Here is a 21,731-nt window from a genome sequence, read left to right as displayed (position 1 = left end):
GGTATTTGATTATACATGATCTTCTATAAACAATAAGACCAATTTATTAATGCTTCTAGAATATTGCTATTCTGCTTTAGTCTCTATAAATAAGTACCCTGATATCAGACCCATCCCACTTCCACTGGCCTTGTAACAACATACAATAAAATCAATATAATGAAATAAAAATTCATAGTGGCAGCGATGAAAAGTCTACTTGAACTTACTGTTAATGCTGTTTCATGCTCTCCAGCAGCCAAGTGCGCTAAGCCCAAGTAATAGCAAGCTTCTCCTTCCATCTTTTTGTCATTTCCTAAAGTCAAAGTGTAGAAGAATTATTATGGTATTAAAGAAATTGGTGTATTACAACCAACAGGATTTTTGCTTTTTAAGACAATAGGAAGTTATTATAAGAAAGTCTACGACTTATATCAACAATCCCTGAAACCTAGCTGTGTACTGATCAAAAGGCTAATGTTAATACGATTTACCTGGACCACAGATGTTAGAGAAAGGTGCATTAGCAGTACAATTATAAGGAGTTTCTCTCTACATACACAACCTAGTATTATCACTTTGACATTCATATATAATTTCTATACTGATCCACCCTGTGAATCCTGTAGTCATCCAGCACAGCTGTTAGTACATGCATGAAATAATTGGTAAAGAGTATCAACCTTGCCTGGTGCACCAACACTCATACACAGACTGACATCCACTCAGTTTCTAACAGGGCTGATAATTGGCAAATTAAGTAACTGTTGTTTTGATTAGGTTCAATTTTAAAGCTATTGGTTAAAACTTGGGTGAGAAGGACTGACAGAGCTTGGCTTCTTGGTACAAAATTCCATGCACATTTTGAAATCCAAACATATTGTTCTTTGCTAACGACTGGCAATGCTTTTCACCGCCTTTTCACAATGAATTTAGCCTAATTTCTATGTAATGTGTTTTATCCATGGGAATTATCAAATTCTTCTTTCCAAAATCAAAATGTATAAATATGTAACATGGTTCAACAAGACAAACATCATACCATCCAATAAGTACATTATTTATTTATGTTTAATATACTAAATATAACATACAAATCTAATATACATACAAGAACCACTGAAGGTTCTTACATTTAAAAAGAATACTATCCTTTATCTACTTTTGGAAGTCTTTGGCTTTTAATGTTACCTAACTCCTGGCTAAGGCAAATGCTGACAGATCCACCCTCCATTTTGATCTCTGGAAAGTAAGCATCCTTAGATTTCTGAACTCTGCATCCCCACCTTGACGGATGTCAGCAGGACCTTGCAATTCTCCATGCTGCATTCACTCTCAGCATTCACTGAGTCACCACTTGTGAAGCAATGGCTCAATGGGAAGACTGTGGGGAAACAGGATGGCAAATGCCAGTGACAGTATTTATTTTCTTCTCTGCAACTTCATCTGTTGCAGAGAATTATACCCTCAAGATCTCATGTCAGTAGGTTGATGATGCTAGTGATTCAGTCTGGGGATTTTAACCCTTACTTTTTCTCTGCTATAGGTTGAAGGTTTATGAGTGCTGGGGATAAGACTAGGACTAGGGAAGGGACAGAAAAGGGGTAGAAAAGAGAATAAATGCCTCTTTTTAAAAATAAGAAGCACCTTTTCACTTTTAAAAACTTAAAAAAGAGAGAGAGAAGTGTTAACTAAACCCAAAGCAAACAGATGGAAGGAAATAATAAAGACTAGAGAGGAAATAAGTAGAGAATAGAAAAAAAATAGAGGATATCAACAAAACCAAAAGTTGGTTCATTAAAAAGGTCAATAAAATTGGCAGACCTTTGGCAAGACTGAACAAGGGGAAAAAAAGAGAAAGTCCTCAAATAATGAAAACCAGGGATGAATGATGGCAATCACTACAGTCCTTACAGAAATAAAAATGCTTCTAAAAAAGGACTGTTATGGACAATGGTATACCAACAAATTAGATACAGTAGATGAAATGGAAAAATTGCTAGAAACATACAAACTACTGACATTGACTCAAGAAGACATAGACAATGTGAATAGACCCACAACAAGTAAAGAGCTTGAGTTAGAAATCAAAATACTTTCCACATACAAAAAAACCCCAGGCCCAGATAGGTCCACTGGCGAATTCTACCAAATATTAAAATAATAATCAGCACCAATCCTTCACAGACTTTACAAAAAATTATAAGAAAATACTTCCCAAATAATTCTATGAAACCAATATTATTTGACATCGAACCACCAAAGAAATCACAAGAAAAGAAAACTACAAATAATAGTCAAGTATCCATTATGAATATAGACACAAAAATTCTCAACAAAATATTAGCAAATTCAACCCAGTAACATATAAGAAAGATTATACACCAGGATCAAGCTGGATTTATCCCAAGAATGTAAGGTTGATTCAACATATGCAGGTCAATCCATGTGCTATATCATATTAACAGAAAGGACAAAAACTGCATGATCATCTCAATGGATGCAGAAAAAAATTTGACAAAATTCAATCCCTTTTTATGATAAAAACCCTCAACAAATTCAGAGTAGAAGGTAACTTCTTCAACCTGTTAAAAAGTATCAACAAAAACCCCACAGCTAACATCACACTTAATGGTAAAGGCTAAAAGTTTTGCCCTAAGATCAGGAAGAAGACAAAGATGTCCTTTGACACCAATTCTGTTTAAAACCTACATGCTTTATTATTGGGTTTAACAAAGATAGGCAATAGTGGAAAAATAACTAAACAATGCAGGGAGGTTAAAGGAAGTTGAGGATTTTTATTAACAAGATCTGTTTGTACAGAATTCTCTTGTCTTTGGCTCCCAAAGAATGTTTCTTTTCTCATGATACAGGGCATCCTGCACATGGGAGTTTTAATTTCCCATTTTCAGGAATAAAAGGGAGATTAGAATGGGCTTCTTGCCTCTTGTTTTTCAAGTACCTTAAGCTCAAAGTACTTATGCCATAGTGGCATTTGGGGTGGTATAGTCTGTCACCCTTCAGCATCAAGAGCGGAAAGAAATAAGTAAAAGTATACTTGCAAATGACATGATCTTATATATAGAAAATCCTAAAGAATCCACAAAAAATTCAAAGCTAATAAATGAGCTTATCAAGGTTGCAAGATACAAGATCAATATACAAAAGTTGATTTTATTTCTACACCCAATGAACAGTTTGAAAATGAAAGAAAAATTTAATTTTCAACAGCATTAAAAAGAATAAAATATTAGAAATAAAATTATAAAAACAAGAGCAAGGTATATACACTGAAAGCTATAAAACATCCTTAAAAGAAATTAAATAAATGAACAGAAAACCCATATTCATGAATTGGGAGACTTAATGTTAAGATAGCAATATTCCCTAAACTGATTGACAGGTTCAATGCAATCCCTATCGAAATCCCACCTGTCCTTTTTGGAGAAATGGACAGACTAACTCTAACATTCATGTGGGAATATAAGCAATGAAGAGTAGCCAAAGCAATACTGAAAAAGAACAATCCTGGATGACTCAAATTCCACAATTTTAAAACTTACTACAAAACTAAAATAAACAAGAATGTGTGATAGTGGAATAAGGACAGATATGAGGCTCACCACAGTAGAATTAAGAGTCCAGAAAACAACCCTCACATTTACAATCAATTTTTAAAAAAGTCCCAAGATAGTTTATTGAGAAAGAATAGCATTTTCAACAACTGGTACTGGGACAATTGGACATCCACATGCAAAACATGAAGTTGGACCCTCCTTACACCACACACACACACACACACACACACACACACACACACACAGAGTCTTAAAAATAGATCATAGACCTAAATATAGGAGTTAAAACTATAAAACTCTTAGAATAAAATGTAGGAGTAAATCTTCATGAATTTGGGTTTGTGGAAGTGTTCTTAGTTATGATACTGAAAGCACAAACAACAAAAGAAAAAATAGGTTATTTTGAACTTTATCAAATTGAAAACTTCTGCTTCAGTGGATTCCATCAGAAAGCAAAAATAAAATCTGATGTTTTCAAATCATTAATCTGATGAATGACTTGTATGTAGAGTATATAGAATATTCTTACAACTCAATAATAAAAAGACAACCCAATTAAAATGGGCAAAGACTCTGAATAGGCATTTCTGCAAAGAAGATACACAAATGGCATAAGCACATGAAAAGATGTTCAACATCATTAAACAACAGGGAAATGTAAAATGAATCTACAGTGATTATCACTTTATACCTACTAAGATGACTATACTAAAAAGAGAGTAGTAAGTGCTGGTGAGGAAGTGTCTAAACTGAAATCCTTACACATTGTTGATGGGAATGCAAGATGGGGCAGTGCCTTTAGAAAACTCTTTGCCAGTCCCTCAATAAGTTAAACATAGAGTTACCATGTGACCCAGCAATTCCACTTCTAGGTATACAACAAAAGGAACTGAAAACTTGTACACGAATTTTCATAGTAGCTTTATTTGTAACAGACAAAAGGTAGGAACAACATAAATGCCCATCAACTGATGAATGGATAGAGAAAATGTGATACACCCATACAAGAGTGTGCTAATTGGCCATAAAAATGAATCAAGTAGTGATGCATGCTACAAGATGAATGAACCTTGAAATCTCATGATGCTACGTGAGAGAAGCTGGACACAAAAGGACACACATAATATGACTCCATTTGCGTAAACTATCCAGAGGAGGTAAATCCAAAGAGATAGAAAGTAGATAAATGGTTGCTAGGAGAGAGGAAGGAAGTTATGGGGAATGACTTCTAGTGAATACGGGGTTAGTGTTCATCATTGTACAACTTTGTGAATATGTTAAACATCAATGGTGATTAAAATAAGAAAATAATAGAATAGAGTCATGAGACTGCTGTACGGCTGGTGCTACCCTTGTGCAATACACCGACGTGCCCAAACAAAGGAGCTGGCCCACAGTGGATGTCAGTACTCCTTAAGTAATATGTAAACCAATGTGGGAGGCAGACCTTATCCACGCAGTCATCAGCTTGCTGCTTCAGGTTCCCTGACCGCAGTAGGAGATAACAGGGAAAAGGCATGCTCTGTCCCAGAGCATTTCAGTTGCTCTCAGAGCTCTGTAAAATATTGTGTGATCCCTTAACCTATGTACTTTCTTGTATGAAAAATATGGAGACAAATATTTATCGGTTTTAAAAGATACTAAAAATTACGACAGCATGAGAAGTACGTTTTCTCCTATTCTCTCTGTCCTTTGGAAAGTGAGAGATGCTCTCAGAAAGAAGACTGCCTGGCAGGCTCTAACTGTTGGGAGAGACCCTAGGAATCTCGCTTTCTTTGTGATCTGCCTTACAATTTAGCACATATGAACCTAAAGTGAAATACATTTTCCTAATCGATACATTGCTTTACATTAAACTGCCACAGAACTTTTCACTTGACTCAGGTTAGCTGCTGAAACTGATCTCAGAGCTAACTATTTATGCCAGTGTGTGCCCCTTTGGAGAAGGTACTAAATCACTCTTCACTCAAAAGCAGTTCGTTCAATGGGATACGTCTTTCAGTGGGGGCGATTTCCTATGGGTATTTCAACTAATATTATTTTACAAAGTAATAGAGAGAATAAGCTAAGATTTTACTTTCACCCTTTAAAAAAATTAAAATCAAATCCAAAAAATCAGTCCTGTTTACTCCAATAAAGCCATTTGTTACTCAGTAAAACAATCCATTAAATATATCCACAAGCTAATCAACTTTAGTTGAAGAGCATAACTTCCAGTTTTTCTCCTTCACAAAAAGGCTACTCTATTAATAAATTACTATGAGATAACAAAATATCCTTTCATTTCACAAAGTAAAACTTATGAGTATATGTTCCAAATTTTTTCTTTATATTTTTTACATATGCAAATGATACAGAATATTAAGGATGTGACCAGCTCTCACAAAAACGTTTTCTCTGCTTTAAGTGTGCATCCAAATCACCTGGGAATCTTGCAAACCTTCAGATTCTGATGCAGTCGATCTGGGGTGGGGCCTGAGAGGCTGAATTTTTTATAAGCTTCCTGGTGATGCTCATGCTGCCACTCTGAAGGTCACACACTGTGACAGTCAAGGGTCTAAAATATATTTAAGTTCTAACTTTCTGTTATCCCTAACTAAATATTTATCATAGCCTCTCTATTACCTGACAATATGGAATTGACAAACAGTGAAAGGTCTCTCAGATTGTTAGAAACATATGACCTTAAGCACACACACACACACACACAACACACAACACACACACACTCTTAACTTTTGCAAATGACCTTACCTTCTCATTAGGGGTTTATTGTTTTATAACATTACTCCCAGAGGGTTGCAATTTTGGAGATAAAGCTTTCAAGAAACTAATGGATTTCTCATTGTCAGCACTAAGGCACCTCTGTTTTACAGTGAAATTTGAAAGGATATTGATGGCATTTGTCTCTGCATTTCATAGGAAATAATCACCCAAACACTTGACGATTTTTACTTCCCTCTTGGGAGAAGCAGTGTCTGCCCATTAAAGGCAGCAACGAGAGAGTGCTCTTTTCTACCCACCTTCTTTGGCTATTTCAGAAGCTTTTATTAGAATTCTGATGGCCTGTTTGTATTCTTTATTTTCCAGCATTTTGTCTGAGAGTAATCTGTAGGTCCTCAGGAGACTCTCGCAGGCCAACAAGTTGAGAAAGTGGCCTGTCTCGTCTTGCCATATCCGCCCTTGCGTCAATTGATGGAAGGCTTCATAATGCTCCGCCGCTTCCAGAAGCTGACCTGAAGAATAAAAGCCATTCATAAACGCAAACCACAGGCCAGAATATATTTTCAATTATTTTGCATACATCTTGCACTTTACTACAAAAGGCAGGGGAACTAAGGACTGCAGTCAAGTATTTCTAAGGCTGAAGAAGTGGAGCAAGGAGCTATCTCAAGTTGGACCACAGATTCAGCACTGATTTTGGTTGGACACCTGCTAGAGGGATATACCGGGACTAGTCGAAATTGATGAGAATTGCCCATCTTTAGAGATGGTCCAGCAATAATTATTAGCAATCATATTAACTAATATTTATTTATCATTATACATATACAAGGCACTGTGCTGTGTGTTTTACATGTATTTCTCACTTTTAATCTTCAAATTAGTCCTACAGAATAGGGATTGTTATGATTCTACTTTCTAGGAGAGTTAGGTTAAGAATTTTGCCCACGATTGCATGTCTAGTGGCCTAGTAGATCCGGGCAGTCTGATGCCAGAGCCCGTGCTCTAAACCACTGTCCTCCACTGCTTTCCCAACAGACAGCGATTCTTCATTCTCAAGGAGAATTCAGGTATATTGAGAAAGGATGTATCTGCTACAAACTGCAAATTTAAATATCATGGATCTTTAAATCTCTTCTCAAAGTTTGACTGAAATTTGCAAACAGGCATCTGTATACCCTGTTTAATTTTAAATAATTAAAATGTGACTTAACTGCTTTTCTGAATTACATGTTATAATATAGTCCAAAATATATCTTCTCAAAGCCAAAATTCTAAATTAACGTTGTCATGGAATTCCTTGAAATGTGAGCAGTCACACTTTGGGGAGAGTAGTTCGCAGTTCCATGCTGTAGATTGTTTTACTTGTGAGTTGCCTTGTGGAAATGCTTACAAAATCCTGTAATGTGAATTCTCTTTCATGGTATTGGAGTTACCTAACTGTAATTAACTGGGAAAGCACTTACATCTAGGCATCCCAACAGTAGTAGTTAAGAGTGAGTACAGGCTCCAAGCAGACAGCCTAAGCTCCTATACCAGCTTTATCCTTTTTGCTGTTTAGCCTCAGGCTCATTACTACCCTCTCTGTGCCTGAGTTTAATTCTTTTGCAGATAGGGTTATAGTATAATCACTTAAGGTGTTACTGTGAGAAATGAATTAATACATGCTCAATGTCTGATACAGAGTAGGCACTCAAAGAACACAGCTACTGGTATCAGTTAGCATAGTGATCATATTTTTTAAAAATCCACAGGCCAGTTGAAATACAGCCACTATTTTTCCTTTCTTTAAACACAACATATTCCTCCTGCAGAATATGTACTTGAGTCCTTATGACAATATTATCATGACTGATTAAGTTAATTTATGTAGTCCATACAAGGCTCAGTGTATTTCCTCAAATAGGATGCATTGGCTATTATAAGTTGGACATGCTAGGATACTACAGCCATTGCCATGACTATTGCATATAATTTCTCCCAATTTTTGCACTGAATTAGCTATCAAAATAAATATTCAAAAAGTACGCATAAATAAAAATAGTATTTTCAAAGGAACACAACAAACAGAGGTGTATGATCATCAAATAATCCGTACAAAAATTCAGTAAAGAGCTGAAAAACAAATTTCTTCTGTATAGCACAGGGAATTATATTCAGTATCTTGTAATAACACTTAGTGAAAAAGAATGTGAAAATAAATATATGTATGTATATGCATGACTGGGACATTATGCTGTACACCAAAAATTGACACACTGTAACTGACTGTACTTCAATTAAAAAAAAAAAATTCAGTAAAGACATGGCCAGTCTTAGCCCCATGCAGAAGGAAGGCATACTGACAAAGATTCATAGAGAGAGGGAGGTGTGTGCTGCTGAGCTGTTTATGAACTTGTGCTATGAAATTTTCACGTGATAAAAGACTACAAAGCTGTAAGTATTATAGGAGAATATTTCATTACATGGACAGGTGCTTATGATAAGTGAAAATACTGAAAAACATCAGAAACGTGGACAAAGCATTATCAGTGTTATATGGGCGATGGGTGGTTTCTTTTCTACTTTTCTTTTTTTCTTTCTGATTATCGGCATTTTCTAATGTTTCTAGCATCAACATATGCTCATTTTGTAAAAAAAAAGAAATATATAACAGAAACTATTTTTTAAAATAATGCCCCATCCTTTTTCATTTTGCTACAAATACTCAAGGTGGAAGTTCACTGTCTATCCTCACATTTAATTGACAATTTTTCTCTTACCTCCTACAAGAGCTGGCATAGTTTTTCACCTCTCTCCTGCAGCACCTCTCAGCAGAAACACCTTTCTCCAAATAACCATGACCCTCGTTTCTTTTTAAAAATTCGAATGATGCATTGAAGTATATGTGTGTTATATGTTATGTTTCCTCTGTTAACTATATTTCTGCCTGTAAAGTATAGCTCTGCATCCCTGGGAAGATGTATATGAGAGTTTTTTTTTTTTTGCCAGCATCCATCTATTCATAAAATACAGATACATATTTCTCTTTCGCCATATGAATAGGGACGGGTGGATACAGGGAACTGTGAATAAACAAGATAGTCCCAGAAAAAATTGGGACTATAAGGAGACTAGGAAAGGGCTAACGGCATCTGTGGTCACACACAGTAACCATATGGAAAGAGGGTCCAAAGGTGTGTTATAAAATAACAGAGTCACTAAGAATTCCAGGAGGAGAGCCAGGAGATGAAGCTCTGGATAACCCAACTAATTACAATGAGATGCAAATAAGGTATAATGATGTAAATAGTATCTGAGAACTGATAGCCGTGTCCAAGATTTGATTCACATGGGGGAAAGGGAGGTAAGGGGAGGGGAGGGTAGAAAGCGGGGAAAGGAGAGGTGGAGGAAATGAGGAGTGGGCTGGAGGTGGGGAAGGGGGGAGAAGGGTGGGGACCAAGTCTCTGTATTCCAAATAAGCCAGACTTTTCTCTGTGTTAGGGATGCCATTAGGCCTCCTGGAATGAGGTAAGAGAGGTTCTTGGGACATTCATTTCAGTCGGCTACTATGGAAGGGGGCCTTGGAATGACTGAGAAATAGTCTTTGCAGTTGAGTTTGATTTTTGGCTTGAGCACTGGGGACTGGTATTAGTACACTGCTTAGTTCATGATTATTAGGCAAAGTTCAGCTCTCAGAAGGACCTGCTTGAGGTCTGCCATGAGGAAGGAGCCTAGTCCAAGGTGCTCCGGTAAAAGGAACAAGGACCTAGTCTTTCCTGAAGCCCTACTGGGTACTAATCAAAATGCCCGATATATGATCTTATTTAACCTTCCCCAAACTGGTAAATACAATTTTTATTCTTACACCAAAGAGGAAACTGAGGCTCACAGACATCAAATGACTCAAATTGATTAAAAAAAAAAGGTGCTTGTTTAGGATTTAAACCTCGGATCACCAAAACCCCATACAGCTTGGTTCTACCACATCGGGTACCAGTCAAGAAGCTTAGGTGGAGTAAGTTGCATTCTCTGGACACAAATCTCTCAAGTTATACACAACGCTTGAGTTATGTGATTTCTAGTCTCTTCCAGTTCTATAATTCTGTGACTCTACTCAGGCGATCACAAGAACCTCCAACATAAAAGAACAGATACCAGCCAGTGATGCGCTTCTGACTGGTCTTTCTGAAGGAGTCTGATATACCACCAGTTTTGCAGCCTACGGCAAAGTTCCCCACTTTAACCTGACCTGTGAGGTGACATCCATGGGAAGGGGGCACCTAGAATGACTCAGTGCCCCATACCTGGTCACCTGTGGTCACATCCAGCTCTTTGTGGTTTCATGTCCCCTTCCTTAACCACTTTGCCACAGATGAGGTCCCTGGGAATACTGATCAGCACTGATTTAAACCAAAATCCCTACTCAGAGGAAGTAGAGCTTTCCATTGCCTCTGAGCTGTAGGGGATCATTTCTAAAATTATTTGGTGGCAAATAGGTCAGTAAATAAGCCAGCAAGGGTCGGTCCAAATAAGCACACAAATGGCTTGGCTACAATTTCTAAAGGCTGGTCAGAATCTGAAAGAACATATTATAATATGGCATAATATTTGATTAGAAAATATTAAAATATATCTATACTATGAAGAGAGCATAGTAATTTAAATATGCAAGGATTTCCCTTTAAGCATGATTAACAATGAAATAACTTCCATCCAATTTATATTTCCAACTGTGAATAGGATTTTAAAGATTCTCTTACTTCCTCAGTAATGGCTGATATCCATATTAAGACTGGATATTTATTAAGACATGATGCCTCCTGGTTTTACCTGAAATTTTTAAATTTCATATGCCTGAGATATTATAAAAAGTCATCAATCTAGTGATCATTTTGACAAAGCTAAATGTAAATATAAATTAAGATCATAGATCAGATTTCCAAATTTGGCTCATAGCTTCCCTTTAGATCTTCTTCAGCATGTTCCTATGTTTTGTGCCCTTTGTTACCAGGTAAACTTTAATATATCAGAACCAGGCAAGATTTCCAGATTCCACTATCAATCTCATTGAAGGACAAGTGCCTAGATAACTTTCCTTCTCTGGACTTCTCAAGTGTTACCATTATTTTTCACTGAGAAAGAGAGCAGAGAAAAGAAGAATGATTATATCAAAGTTTCACAAAAATACAAGTTTACTGAAAACAGAAAAGAGAAGGCCTTGGGCACATTCACAGATGCAAAAAGTCTCCTGAGGGCACCTGACCTTTATCTTGTTGCACCAAGAATTATCAGCAAATCTTCATTATCCCTATGAATAACAAAGATCACAGGAGTAGCTGTGACAAGGAAGACATACCAACTATTGTTCAGCTAAGTACCTGAAATGCATGATTCTATGCTAAGCAAAATTCTAGAGAATTCACTAATATTTCAAGTGAATCAAGGAAGAAAATGGAGCCAAGATGTTTTGTGGGAGTGACTGAAGGTGGCATTCCACCAATACCAGCAGTAATCAATTTTTCTCAATAACATCAGGTAGCACCAGAAAACACATCTTAAAAGACACACACAGTGATTGTATAAAACAATCATTTTTCACAATTATACAATGATTGTGTAAAACAAGAATCCAGGTATGAATAGAAGAGGCTTAAGCCTCAAGTTTTTTGTTTTGTTTCATTTTTTAAAATTATATTTTAAAATTATATGACATCTACATGAACAATAAGGACGTTGGCATGCATTGATAGTTTTTCACCTAAAACAAAGTGTACTTTTAAAATAAAACTATTACATAGGAGTTTCACTTTAACTAAAGCCCATATAAACAAGACATCCAGCCATGTATTAAAAAATACAAACAAAACCCAAACAATGTTGTGAACTGCAGAATGCTTGGTAGGGTGTTAAGACAAACACTATGTAGAGAAAATAAGATTTCATACATTTGGGTATCGCCCAAATTGTAGCTTACCCCTCTTCCCTGTACATCTCTGAAAGTTTACAGATATTTGTTGTATCACAGCAGATGTCTAGAACAAATATTAAGCAAAGGAGAATGTATATGATCTCTCCCATTTTAGTTTTTTTTTTTTTTTAAAGTAGGAAGATTGACTAGATATTAACACAAATGGGTTTAAATGTGAAGCTGCCATAAAAGCAGGAACATAAATGTAATTCTCCCAGCCGCTATTTTGATGCACATTTTTGATTCCATGAATATTTTATGAAATGGCCCAAACTAAAGCCATATAACATTCCTGCATTACTGATGCTTGCGCCCGTAAGCTACGAACATTAGAGGCATGATTGAGTGCATTAAAATGAACTCATTCAGCAGTGCATTGATTACTTGAAGGGGGAGGGAAAAGAAAAAAGGAAAAAGAAAAAAAGAAAGAAGTTGCTCCACTTAAGAAAACAGCACACAAATCTAAAGTTTGCAATATAATAAGGGTGAAGGCAAGTTTGAAATAAAATAATATTTCACAAATAAAGTATGACTGTTTAAATCTGACATTAATTAGACAAGGTGTTAATTATGTCCAAAGATGCTCCGATATTGTTCAGGTAATTTAAAATGTCACAATCTAAGATGCACGGGCTGGCCTGCTTTAGCTCCACGCATCAGCAGTTCTGAAAGTAGCTAATTATTTCCTTTTCTATCAACTTGTACATTTGCCAGTAAAAATAATGTTACAGAAACAATTGCATGAAAATAATTTGACAGGTCCATAAAGCCTATTTCTTCAGCAGCACTGGTATAAGTCATAAGCATATTTAGTTGTAAATTGTGCAGATTTGTTGAAGAATTTAAGGCAATATTCCACTTTGGTTTAAAACAACAACCTAAAGGAACAATAAAGCTTTATGTATATTGTATTACATTTTAATCTGGAGCTACTGGACATCTTTGGCAGTAAGTTACTGTTCTGTACAATGTAGACATAAAATCTGCTAGAAGCAATATTGAACAGCAGCAAAATGAGAAAAATGTTATGGCCCTTTTGTAAAAACAAAGACATTGCTTTCCATTTCCGTTTAACTGCAAACAATTTATATTATCTTTAGGTTTTTACATTCAATTATGATAATTATAACGGCACTATACATGCGGAAATATTAAGGGCTTGTCATGCTTCCCAATGGAAACTATCACTTTCAGAGGTTTGCCTCTCGTCAGGGGAGACTTGTTCAGTACTATCACCCACCGCACACCACTGCAAAATGGAATGCCGGAAAACAGATTTTGTTTCTGTAACTCAGGAGCATCCCTAATGAACTGGGGAGAAAATGTGCCTGTACCTTTTGAGCAGCTACTTTGGGACACTTAGAAGAAATTTAAGGTGCTATTTACAAAACGAAATCCTTCATTATTTTGAGCAAAGATTTCAGATGGACATTATAGGAACGCTACTCTTATTCTGTTAAAGAGGATAGGTCACTAAACGAGACAATGAAAAGGATCATAGGAAGACAGGAAGGCAGGTGTGGGGAAAACTCACCAAGGGCTTTATCCCCAGTGTTGGCAATACTAGTAAGTTAATTTTTAAATTCCAGAAAATTTTCCTGGACCTCTAAAATATTCTGGAAGGGCTGTTATTAATTGCCATTGTTTTAAAAAATTTCACATCATTTATCTTTTAATTTGGTTTATTATTTATTTTATTATTATCTTTTTTAACAGAGGTACTGGGGATTGAACCCAGGACCTCCTGCATGCTAAGCAGACACTCTACCACTGAGCTATACCCTCCCCCTCTAATTGTTGTTGTTTCTGATTTTCGATAGCTGAATTGTGGTCAGTGATGGAAACGGTGCCCAGACTTGACTGCTCCGTGTCATAATAAACCTCAGACAGTAGTTTCCCTCCAAGTGTTTTCTGAGGATTAAGCATGAGTCAGCTTTGCTCTTAAGTGTTCATAATTGGCAGTATCAAAATTACTCAAATAATTTTCAAAAAGGTAAAACACTTGTATAATGTATAAAAAATAGGAAATTAATACTAGCCATTAAAAAGCTTATAGAGCTTTCCACCTCATCTTAAAATAATAAGTAAAAAGTGTTGACAAGCATAAAAATCTGAGGAGGAATAAAGTCAATACTGACATTAGATCAACTAATGAATTATATTGCTCTGGACTTAATCAATAACGTAGTTCTTGCTTTAAGTATACATTGCTCATGATTTTAAATAAACCACGTTCTGACTGTATATCCTGTATGTTTATATGAGCAAAGAGGAAGGTGTAGAGCATATATACCGAAATACTAGTATTGCTCATCTTATTAAGGAAGATGGAGGTAAATGTGAAGGGTATTAATTTTCCCTTATACATCATTGTTTTGATTGATAATAAGCAGATGATAATTTTGAATATTAAAAAACCTAACTTTTGAATATTAAAAAACTGTTTGAATATAAAAAACCTAGCCAGAAAGAGAAAGAAAAATGACATATGATATCACCTATACGGGGAACCTCAACAAAAAGGATACAAATGAACTACTTATTATTTATAACTTAGATGATTGATTTTTTTGAATATGTGTAAGCACGTTTGACTGTCCTTTATGATTGGATTACTGCATTTTGTTGATTCTTATTTTGTGGTTGGCTTTATTCCTTTGATAACTTTGTAAGTTTAAAAAGCTAAAGCTCTAAACTGTTCTTAGAAACAATGAAGAGTACATATATGTAAATTTTTTTAAATGTGCAGTATATTGTATATACATATTTACATGCAATATATTGTATATGTGCAGTCAAATGGAATCAATTTTACTTAATAAAACTGAAAAATGAAAAAAAACCCTAACTAACTGTAAGTAATCATTTTAGGTGAGTATAGGGTGAGAAAAATAATATTAGTGGAGTACTTACTATGTGCCTGGAATGACAGTAGCTGATATATATACACATGCATAGATATATATATGAATTTATGTTTTATTCAAAAAGTTTTATTTTTATTGAGGTATAGTTGATTTATAATATTACATTAGTTTCAGTTCAAAATAATTCAAAATTTTTGTAGATAATTTATATAGTACAGTACAGATAATAGGCTGTATTTTCTGTGTTATACAATATATCCTTGTGGCTTATTTATTCTATATATAGTAGTTTGTACCTCTTCATCCCCTACCCCTATCTTGCCCCTCCCTGCTTCCATCTCCCCACTGGTAACCACTACTTTGTTCTCTGTATCTGTGAGTCTGTTTCTGTTTTGTTATCTTCATTCGTTGGTTTTATTTTTTTTTCAATTCCACACATAAGTGATAATGGTATCTGCATTTTAGGGATGAAGAAAATGAGCCTTAGGGATTCTCTTGCCTAAATTCACATACCAAGTAGGTGGCAGAGCTGATGCCTAAAGCTCGTGATGGCTTTACTTGGTCAAAGTGTGACCCCTTTTGGAAACTGTCCAAAGTTTGACTTAAAGGTAGAGACCAAGGTTGAACCTCAAACACCATGATGTAACTGGACCATTCCCACCCTTCCTTTGAGAAACAAGGAGAAGCAAGCCAACCTCAGGGTGTGGCTGTAAGGGGCATTCAAACAGCTGTAGGGGAACCCTGCGGTGTGCCTGGGGCTTTGTGGATGCTCAGTAACTCTTCATGCTGTTTTATCTTTTTTTTTTTTTTTTTAGGTTTGCCATTTGGAGCCATATCTGGATGGGCCTGTTATATGGAATGCTTCAAAGCTGAAATAATATGGAACAGTGTCATTTATTCAAATTTAAAGACACTAGTTTTAAGACACTAGTTGGAAACAGCACCCTTCATCCAACATTCACCCAACAGCCCTGTCACTCTCGGTCAGTGGTACCTCTGAGGAGCTATTTCTGGGGAGGTGCCTCTTCTCAGAGAGTCAGAGGAAACACTGCCTCCAGAACAGTTTATTCAGTGGGGCAAGAACTGCAGGCTCAGGGTAGCGATTCAAGATCTCCTTGCAAAGCTTTGAAAAACAGAAACCTGCTGCAGAGCAGGCACCTCTGAACGAGACTTCCTCTCCCTGCTACTCGTTAAGCAGTAAATAATTAAAACACCCTGAAAAAGACAGGTAAAATACAAGCAGCCATGTCAGTAACACAGACATGAAAGAGAAGGGGAAGAAAATGAATTTTAAAAAAAGGCCAGGAAATAATTCATTTGAAGCTCTAATAAAGTTTCATTTGCAGTCTTGTTTAAAGATATATCAGACTTTAGGGATGTAACCTAATTACATTTTTATTCTAAGTTCCATTCAAAGATCTTGGACTTTGATTCTTTTACACAGATCAAACATGGAATAATTTTCTTGTGGCTATCAATACTTAAAAAGGATCTCTTCATTAAATACTATAAGGTCTTAGGAACGTGTACACATAGTAGATGGAGAATAAACTGACATGCCCTGAAAAGTGACAATTAATTTATGTCGAAATAGCAATGCTAATTCACTTAACTTCTGGAAAAAAAGAACAAAACCTTTTTAACTATTACATCCGCTTTCATTCAGATAGAAAGTGACTCAGTTTCTAATACTGATCAAATCGGATGCACCTTAGAAAATGTATGCTGGTGCCCACTTTTAAATCCATTCTTGGAAATTTACCCAGAAAAATGAAGTAATGGAAGGAGGAAGCCTTGAAATCATGCAGAGATTCAAGGGAAGATGCTTTCAACAAACCTACAGTCAGCCCCAGAGCCTTAGTGATGGGTGGATGTGTTACAGTAATTAGTGTTCATACTTAGAAACTTTCTGGATTGGCTTTATTTTATATTGTTACTAAGAAACCTGAATGGAATAATATGTTTTCTCTTCAGAGAATCTTTTTGAAAAGTTTCCTTCAAACGGATTTCTAAGATGCTAAATTAGAAGCAGTTTAGAAGTGGGTGGCAACAAACAAATAGGATTTTTTTTTTTTTTTTGACTATTAAGAGAAAAAAAAAACTGTTCCCAGTGAATGGGGAGAGTTGTACTAGAGGTGAGAGTAGGCAGAGCAAAGTCACTTGGCCTTAAAGAGTCCAGTATGAACTCCAGGGTCATGATTCAGCAGCAAACGTTGGAAAGGCTTTGTTGGGGCTGTTTTTTGTTTGTTTTCCCCCCTTCAGAATAGCCACAGTGTCCACCAGTGAATCTGTTTTCAAGGATAAACACTGCATGTGATGTCCTTTGGCCGTTCCAGTGCTATTTTTTCTTGCAGTGGTCTGTATGTAAGGCAGCTTCGTGGTTACAAATTTTAAAATATGATAGTAATTTAAATAGAAAATAAAGGTCGTTTAAAACCAAAAATAACCATATTATGCTTGTCAAAATCTATTAACAGCAAATAACAAAGATGTTATTGTCTTACCACTGTTTGATACATGAATAAAACACTAGGTTTAGAAAGACAAAAGAAAAATTTAAATTTTTGTTATATTTAAGATGACCAATTCCTCCCAGTTTGCCAAGACTTCTTTTTGTTCCTATCCCATAAGTCTTGAGTCCCAGGAACTCCCTCAGACTCAGGCAAATTGGGGTGACTGGTCACCCTAATCCTGACCCAAAATACAAACGAATTCTGAAAATATAATTGAGTAAATTACGTAAGTGGTATTTAGCAAAAGTATAATGCAATATAGGCTTTACGTATTTTATGGGCCAAAGTATTACATCAGCATGAATGAAGCACTCCATGGAAAAATCTGAACAATTACTGACAATGACATCGTCAATCAATCAAAATGTTTTTGTTTTGGTCAAGTATCATTCTACTCCTTTTCTACCCATGTATATCTTTTAGACAATTATAAAGAGATTACTATAATTATTTTGTTTATCTAAATTGTTTTATTAGAATTATCTTCCATATTAAATATTTTCATAACTTTAAATATTTATCATTAGCATTATAAAAGGCTGCATAATATTTCTTTGGGGGGGAATGTATACTTTAATCATATGTCTAGTGCTTGGATATTTAGATTATTTCTCCATTATAAATAATGCTTCAATTAACACCTTAATGTATTTTTCTATATTTAAATTATTCTTAATTTCTAGAAGTGAAATTAATAGATAAAAATGTATGAGATGTTTTGTCATTGCTGTGCATTGCCGTGTTACTTTCCAAAACTATTTAAATGATTCACATTATTACCAGCAATACACAGAAGCATTATTTTAAAGAACCAAGATTGTTTTGTTTTTGTATTTTAGGAAGTTTGAATGGTATTTCACAATTATTCAAATTGATTTTTTTTAGAGAAGTTAGTTATTTTCCTAGATATTTATTACATAACACTTTTCCTTTTTTGGCAAATTATCTGTTTGTATCCTTTTTCTATTAATTACAGTGGTCTTAACATTTTCCTTCCCAATTGATGTATGCTTTACATAGAATACAGCTACTAATTCTTTATAGCATGTGTTATTTATACAAAGTTGTTTTTTTCTCCTTTCTCCGATCCCCTGCCCTATATCTGACTACTGCCTCTTCTGCTGTCATGTCTAGAAGTCATCCTTTCCATCTATTCAGCCAGCAGACCAGCCCACTCTCCCTCCCAGTCTTAGTGCCTCCTACATCTTCCCCTGCTTCTAGGTTATCCCACCCACAATTATTGGACAGCCTGACTCATACATGGATTTCATGGCATGAAGAAAAGCCCCGTTATAAAGGCACCCAAGGCTGCCTGTCCCCGCGCATTCAGTTGGCTAATCATTTTCTCTTCCATCTTCTTTTCCATGTTGGCAAGGCCCTGTCTATAGTATTAGCCTTCACAGAGATAGTTTTCTTAGAGAACCATCCTTTATGTGCATAATCTGGAGGGGCTAAAAGGGGAGTGGAGATTAAGTCATGAGGGGGTCACGTCACCAGTAAGCCCTGATGGAATGGGATTCTTACTGTGCATTACATGGGAATCTCAGGGGGATGGGGCTGGGGGAAGGACCATGGAGGCAATGGTTGGACAAGTTGGCAAATGACAGAGGACACAGAAAAGAAGATACCATGTTTTGTTATTCACAGTTTTGTCAGGACCAGTTTTATTTCAGAAGCCTTTTCTTGTCACAATTTAAATAAAAATAAATCAAGGAAAAATAAACCCAGAAGGTCAACCTTGTGAGGCGTTGGCTGACCAAACCTTTGTATAGGGAGGTAGCATTGGGTACTGGGGAGGACACTGAATCTAAGATCTGAAGACACAGGGTCGCATCTTAGTCTTGACATGCTTTAGTTGATATTTAACCTCTCAGAATTCCTTTTTTCTGGAATAATATCACCTACCTCATTCATGAGGAAAAGCACTGTATGTATATAAATCTATACTATGAATATTTTTGTATACGTGGCTGCCATTACGTACGTTGCAGATACATCTGATTTGTTCTACGTCTGTCTAAATGGCAGCTGAATCAGTGTGTAGGGCCATGTACCTATAGAGATAGTCCATGTGTATTTGTGCTGAGTGTGACACAGAGAGGGGAAAGGGAGCTGATGTGGACGTGGAATTTTGGATCCAAGTCTTGCACCTGCTACTAACAAACTATGTGGCCACGGCAAAATCCTTTCATTACTCTGTTTCAGCTTAGGGTCTGGACTAGATGGCTTCTAAGACCCAAAACAGCTCTAAAATTCATTCATCTAAAAGAACTAAACAACAAATTCTCAGCTCATTTTTAAACAACTGAGAACTATTTCACAATTTGCTAAATCCTTATCTACCTGTTCATCCATAGGAAGGAGTTTTTTCTGACCCTTAGTGACATGCTTACAGCATCCCTTCTTGAATGTCAACTGTAGGAATCAGGAACACATAATATTAATCATGAGAGAACAATTTTCCTCTTCTAGTTCCCACCCAAGCTACTACCCTTTAAAGGGTTTCCTCATTTGTAAGCAGCAGCCCAGCCTCCGTGTGAAACAGCAGGGACAAGCAGAAAAAGCGTTCGAGCTCTTGAGACCAAAAGAATATGTATCTACTAAACACCTACTGCGCACACAAAAGTGATCCTACCACTTGGAAAGGCGGCAGGGATGTTATTCACGGAGTAAGGTCTCCCCTCTCCCAATATGTTTAATGTTCTGAATGAAAAGTAAAGAAGTTGCTAGTTTTTAAGGATTGATCTTTCAGTAGCCATTTAAACGACCATAGAAATCAGAGCTGGAAGTGGACTCAGAGCACAGAACATCTGCTCCCACTCCTTCATTTTAGAGACAAGGAGAACAAGAGCTATAACGATTAAATAAATTACCCAGATACACATAGTTACCTAGCAAATGGCAGTGTCAAGAGAGAATCTAAGTTTATTGCCCAACCTGACGGTTTTTCCTCTGCTAGACTTCATCTCTAGCCTGATGTTCAAATGCCGTTAGGTTAAGTATGCCGACCAAGATAGTCATCCAATGTCTATTAACCATCACTAATTTAACCCTTGTGTACGAATATGCAGGCTTCCAATTTCATCTTGATTAAAGATTGTGTCCTATATGCCTAATATCCCTGAAGATCTGGGTTTCCCTTGCTATCCGAAAAAAACCAATCAATAATTAACATTTCCCCCTACTTTTTTACATCATTAATAATGTGATTGGATCTATAATACTTCTGTAACCTTCACCATTATTTTTTACTAACTGGAAAAACTTCTATCCTTTTTAATACTTTTGAATTCAATAAAATCTTAAAAATTAGCTAGTCACCCCCTTCCCCACCCAGTTAAAAAATAAAACATTCCACAAGGTAACCAATTCTTTTAGTGTGGAATGACAAATGATGCAAAATAAGTCTCTGGCCATCCCACAACATTGGTGCCCTTCTCTGGGGCCCAGGCAGCTGAGATTTTGTGTATTTGATGGGTTTTTAAATCCTCTCAACAGCGTTTACATCTCTATTAATTTTTAATAAAATGAAAGAGAAAATAAAATCCCACACTAAAAACTGATATATCCTTTGCATTTCTCTTAGTTATTAAAGCTGTTTTTCTAATAAGCTGGCAAACATTATTCCATGACAAACAAGTAATTACCATGAAATTCCTATCAATTCTGATGTGGCATCTTTGATGATATTAAAATCTTTGATGACACTGTTGTATTTTAATCTTTTTTTTTTTTGAGAACTGAATACTGTGATGACAAACTTCATTTCAAATGCTGAGGCATACAAATATTCACCAAATGAAGTCATATTTATAATGGAATAGAGAATAAGGTAAAAAGCCAAAACTCTTGGAAGAGATTGTTTCCATGAGATATTAAGGACTTCTTAAAAAAATGTCCTTGTATTATTTTAGATAGTATTCAGTTGATCACCACCCACGATACACGTTCTGACTTTAAAATGAAAGAACATTACATTCTTTACATGTCAAGTCATATCACACCACCATTAGTATATTCCTTTATTTTTTTCCTGGAATAACATCTCTCTCTTCTTTTTTTTTTTTAAGTTAAGAACAATCACTGACACCATATTGAATATTCTGCTGGTTTCCTGAGG

At 35.9% G+C, this 21,731-nt stretch overlaps 1 protein-coding gene across 1 annotated transcript in view; it reads right to left on the bottom strand.

Annotated features, from left to right (window-relative positions):
- The window catches only part of TTC29 (tetratricopeptide repeat domain 29), a 646,928-nt gene that overhangs the window by 127,657 nt on the left and 497,540 nt on the right, over nucleotides 1-21,731 (bottom strand). Inside the window, exons 10-11 of the mRNA XM_031465188.2 lie at nucleotides 6,581-6,793; nucleotides 210-295 (exon numbers count right to left, since the gene is read on the bottom strand). Coding sequence (XP_031321048.1) covers nucleotides 210-295; nucleotides 6,581-6,793 — 299 coding nt within the window. The remainder of the gene's footprint in view (nucleotides 1-209; nucleotides 296-6,580; nucleotides 6,794-21,731) is intronic.

This window comes from Camelus dromedarius, chromosome 1 (assembly GCF_036321535.1).
Source record: "Camelus dromedarius isolate mCamDro1 chromosome 1, mCamDro1.pat, whole genome shotgun sequence".
Classification (NCBI taxonomy): domain Eukaryota; kingdom Metazoa; phylum Chordata; class Mammalia; order Artiodactyla; family Camelidae; genus Camelus; species Camelus dromedarius.
Note: the sequence above shows the minus strand (reverse complement) of the source record. Positions and strands in the feature narration are given on the sequence as shown.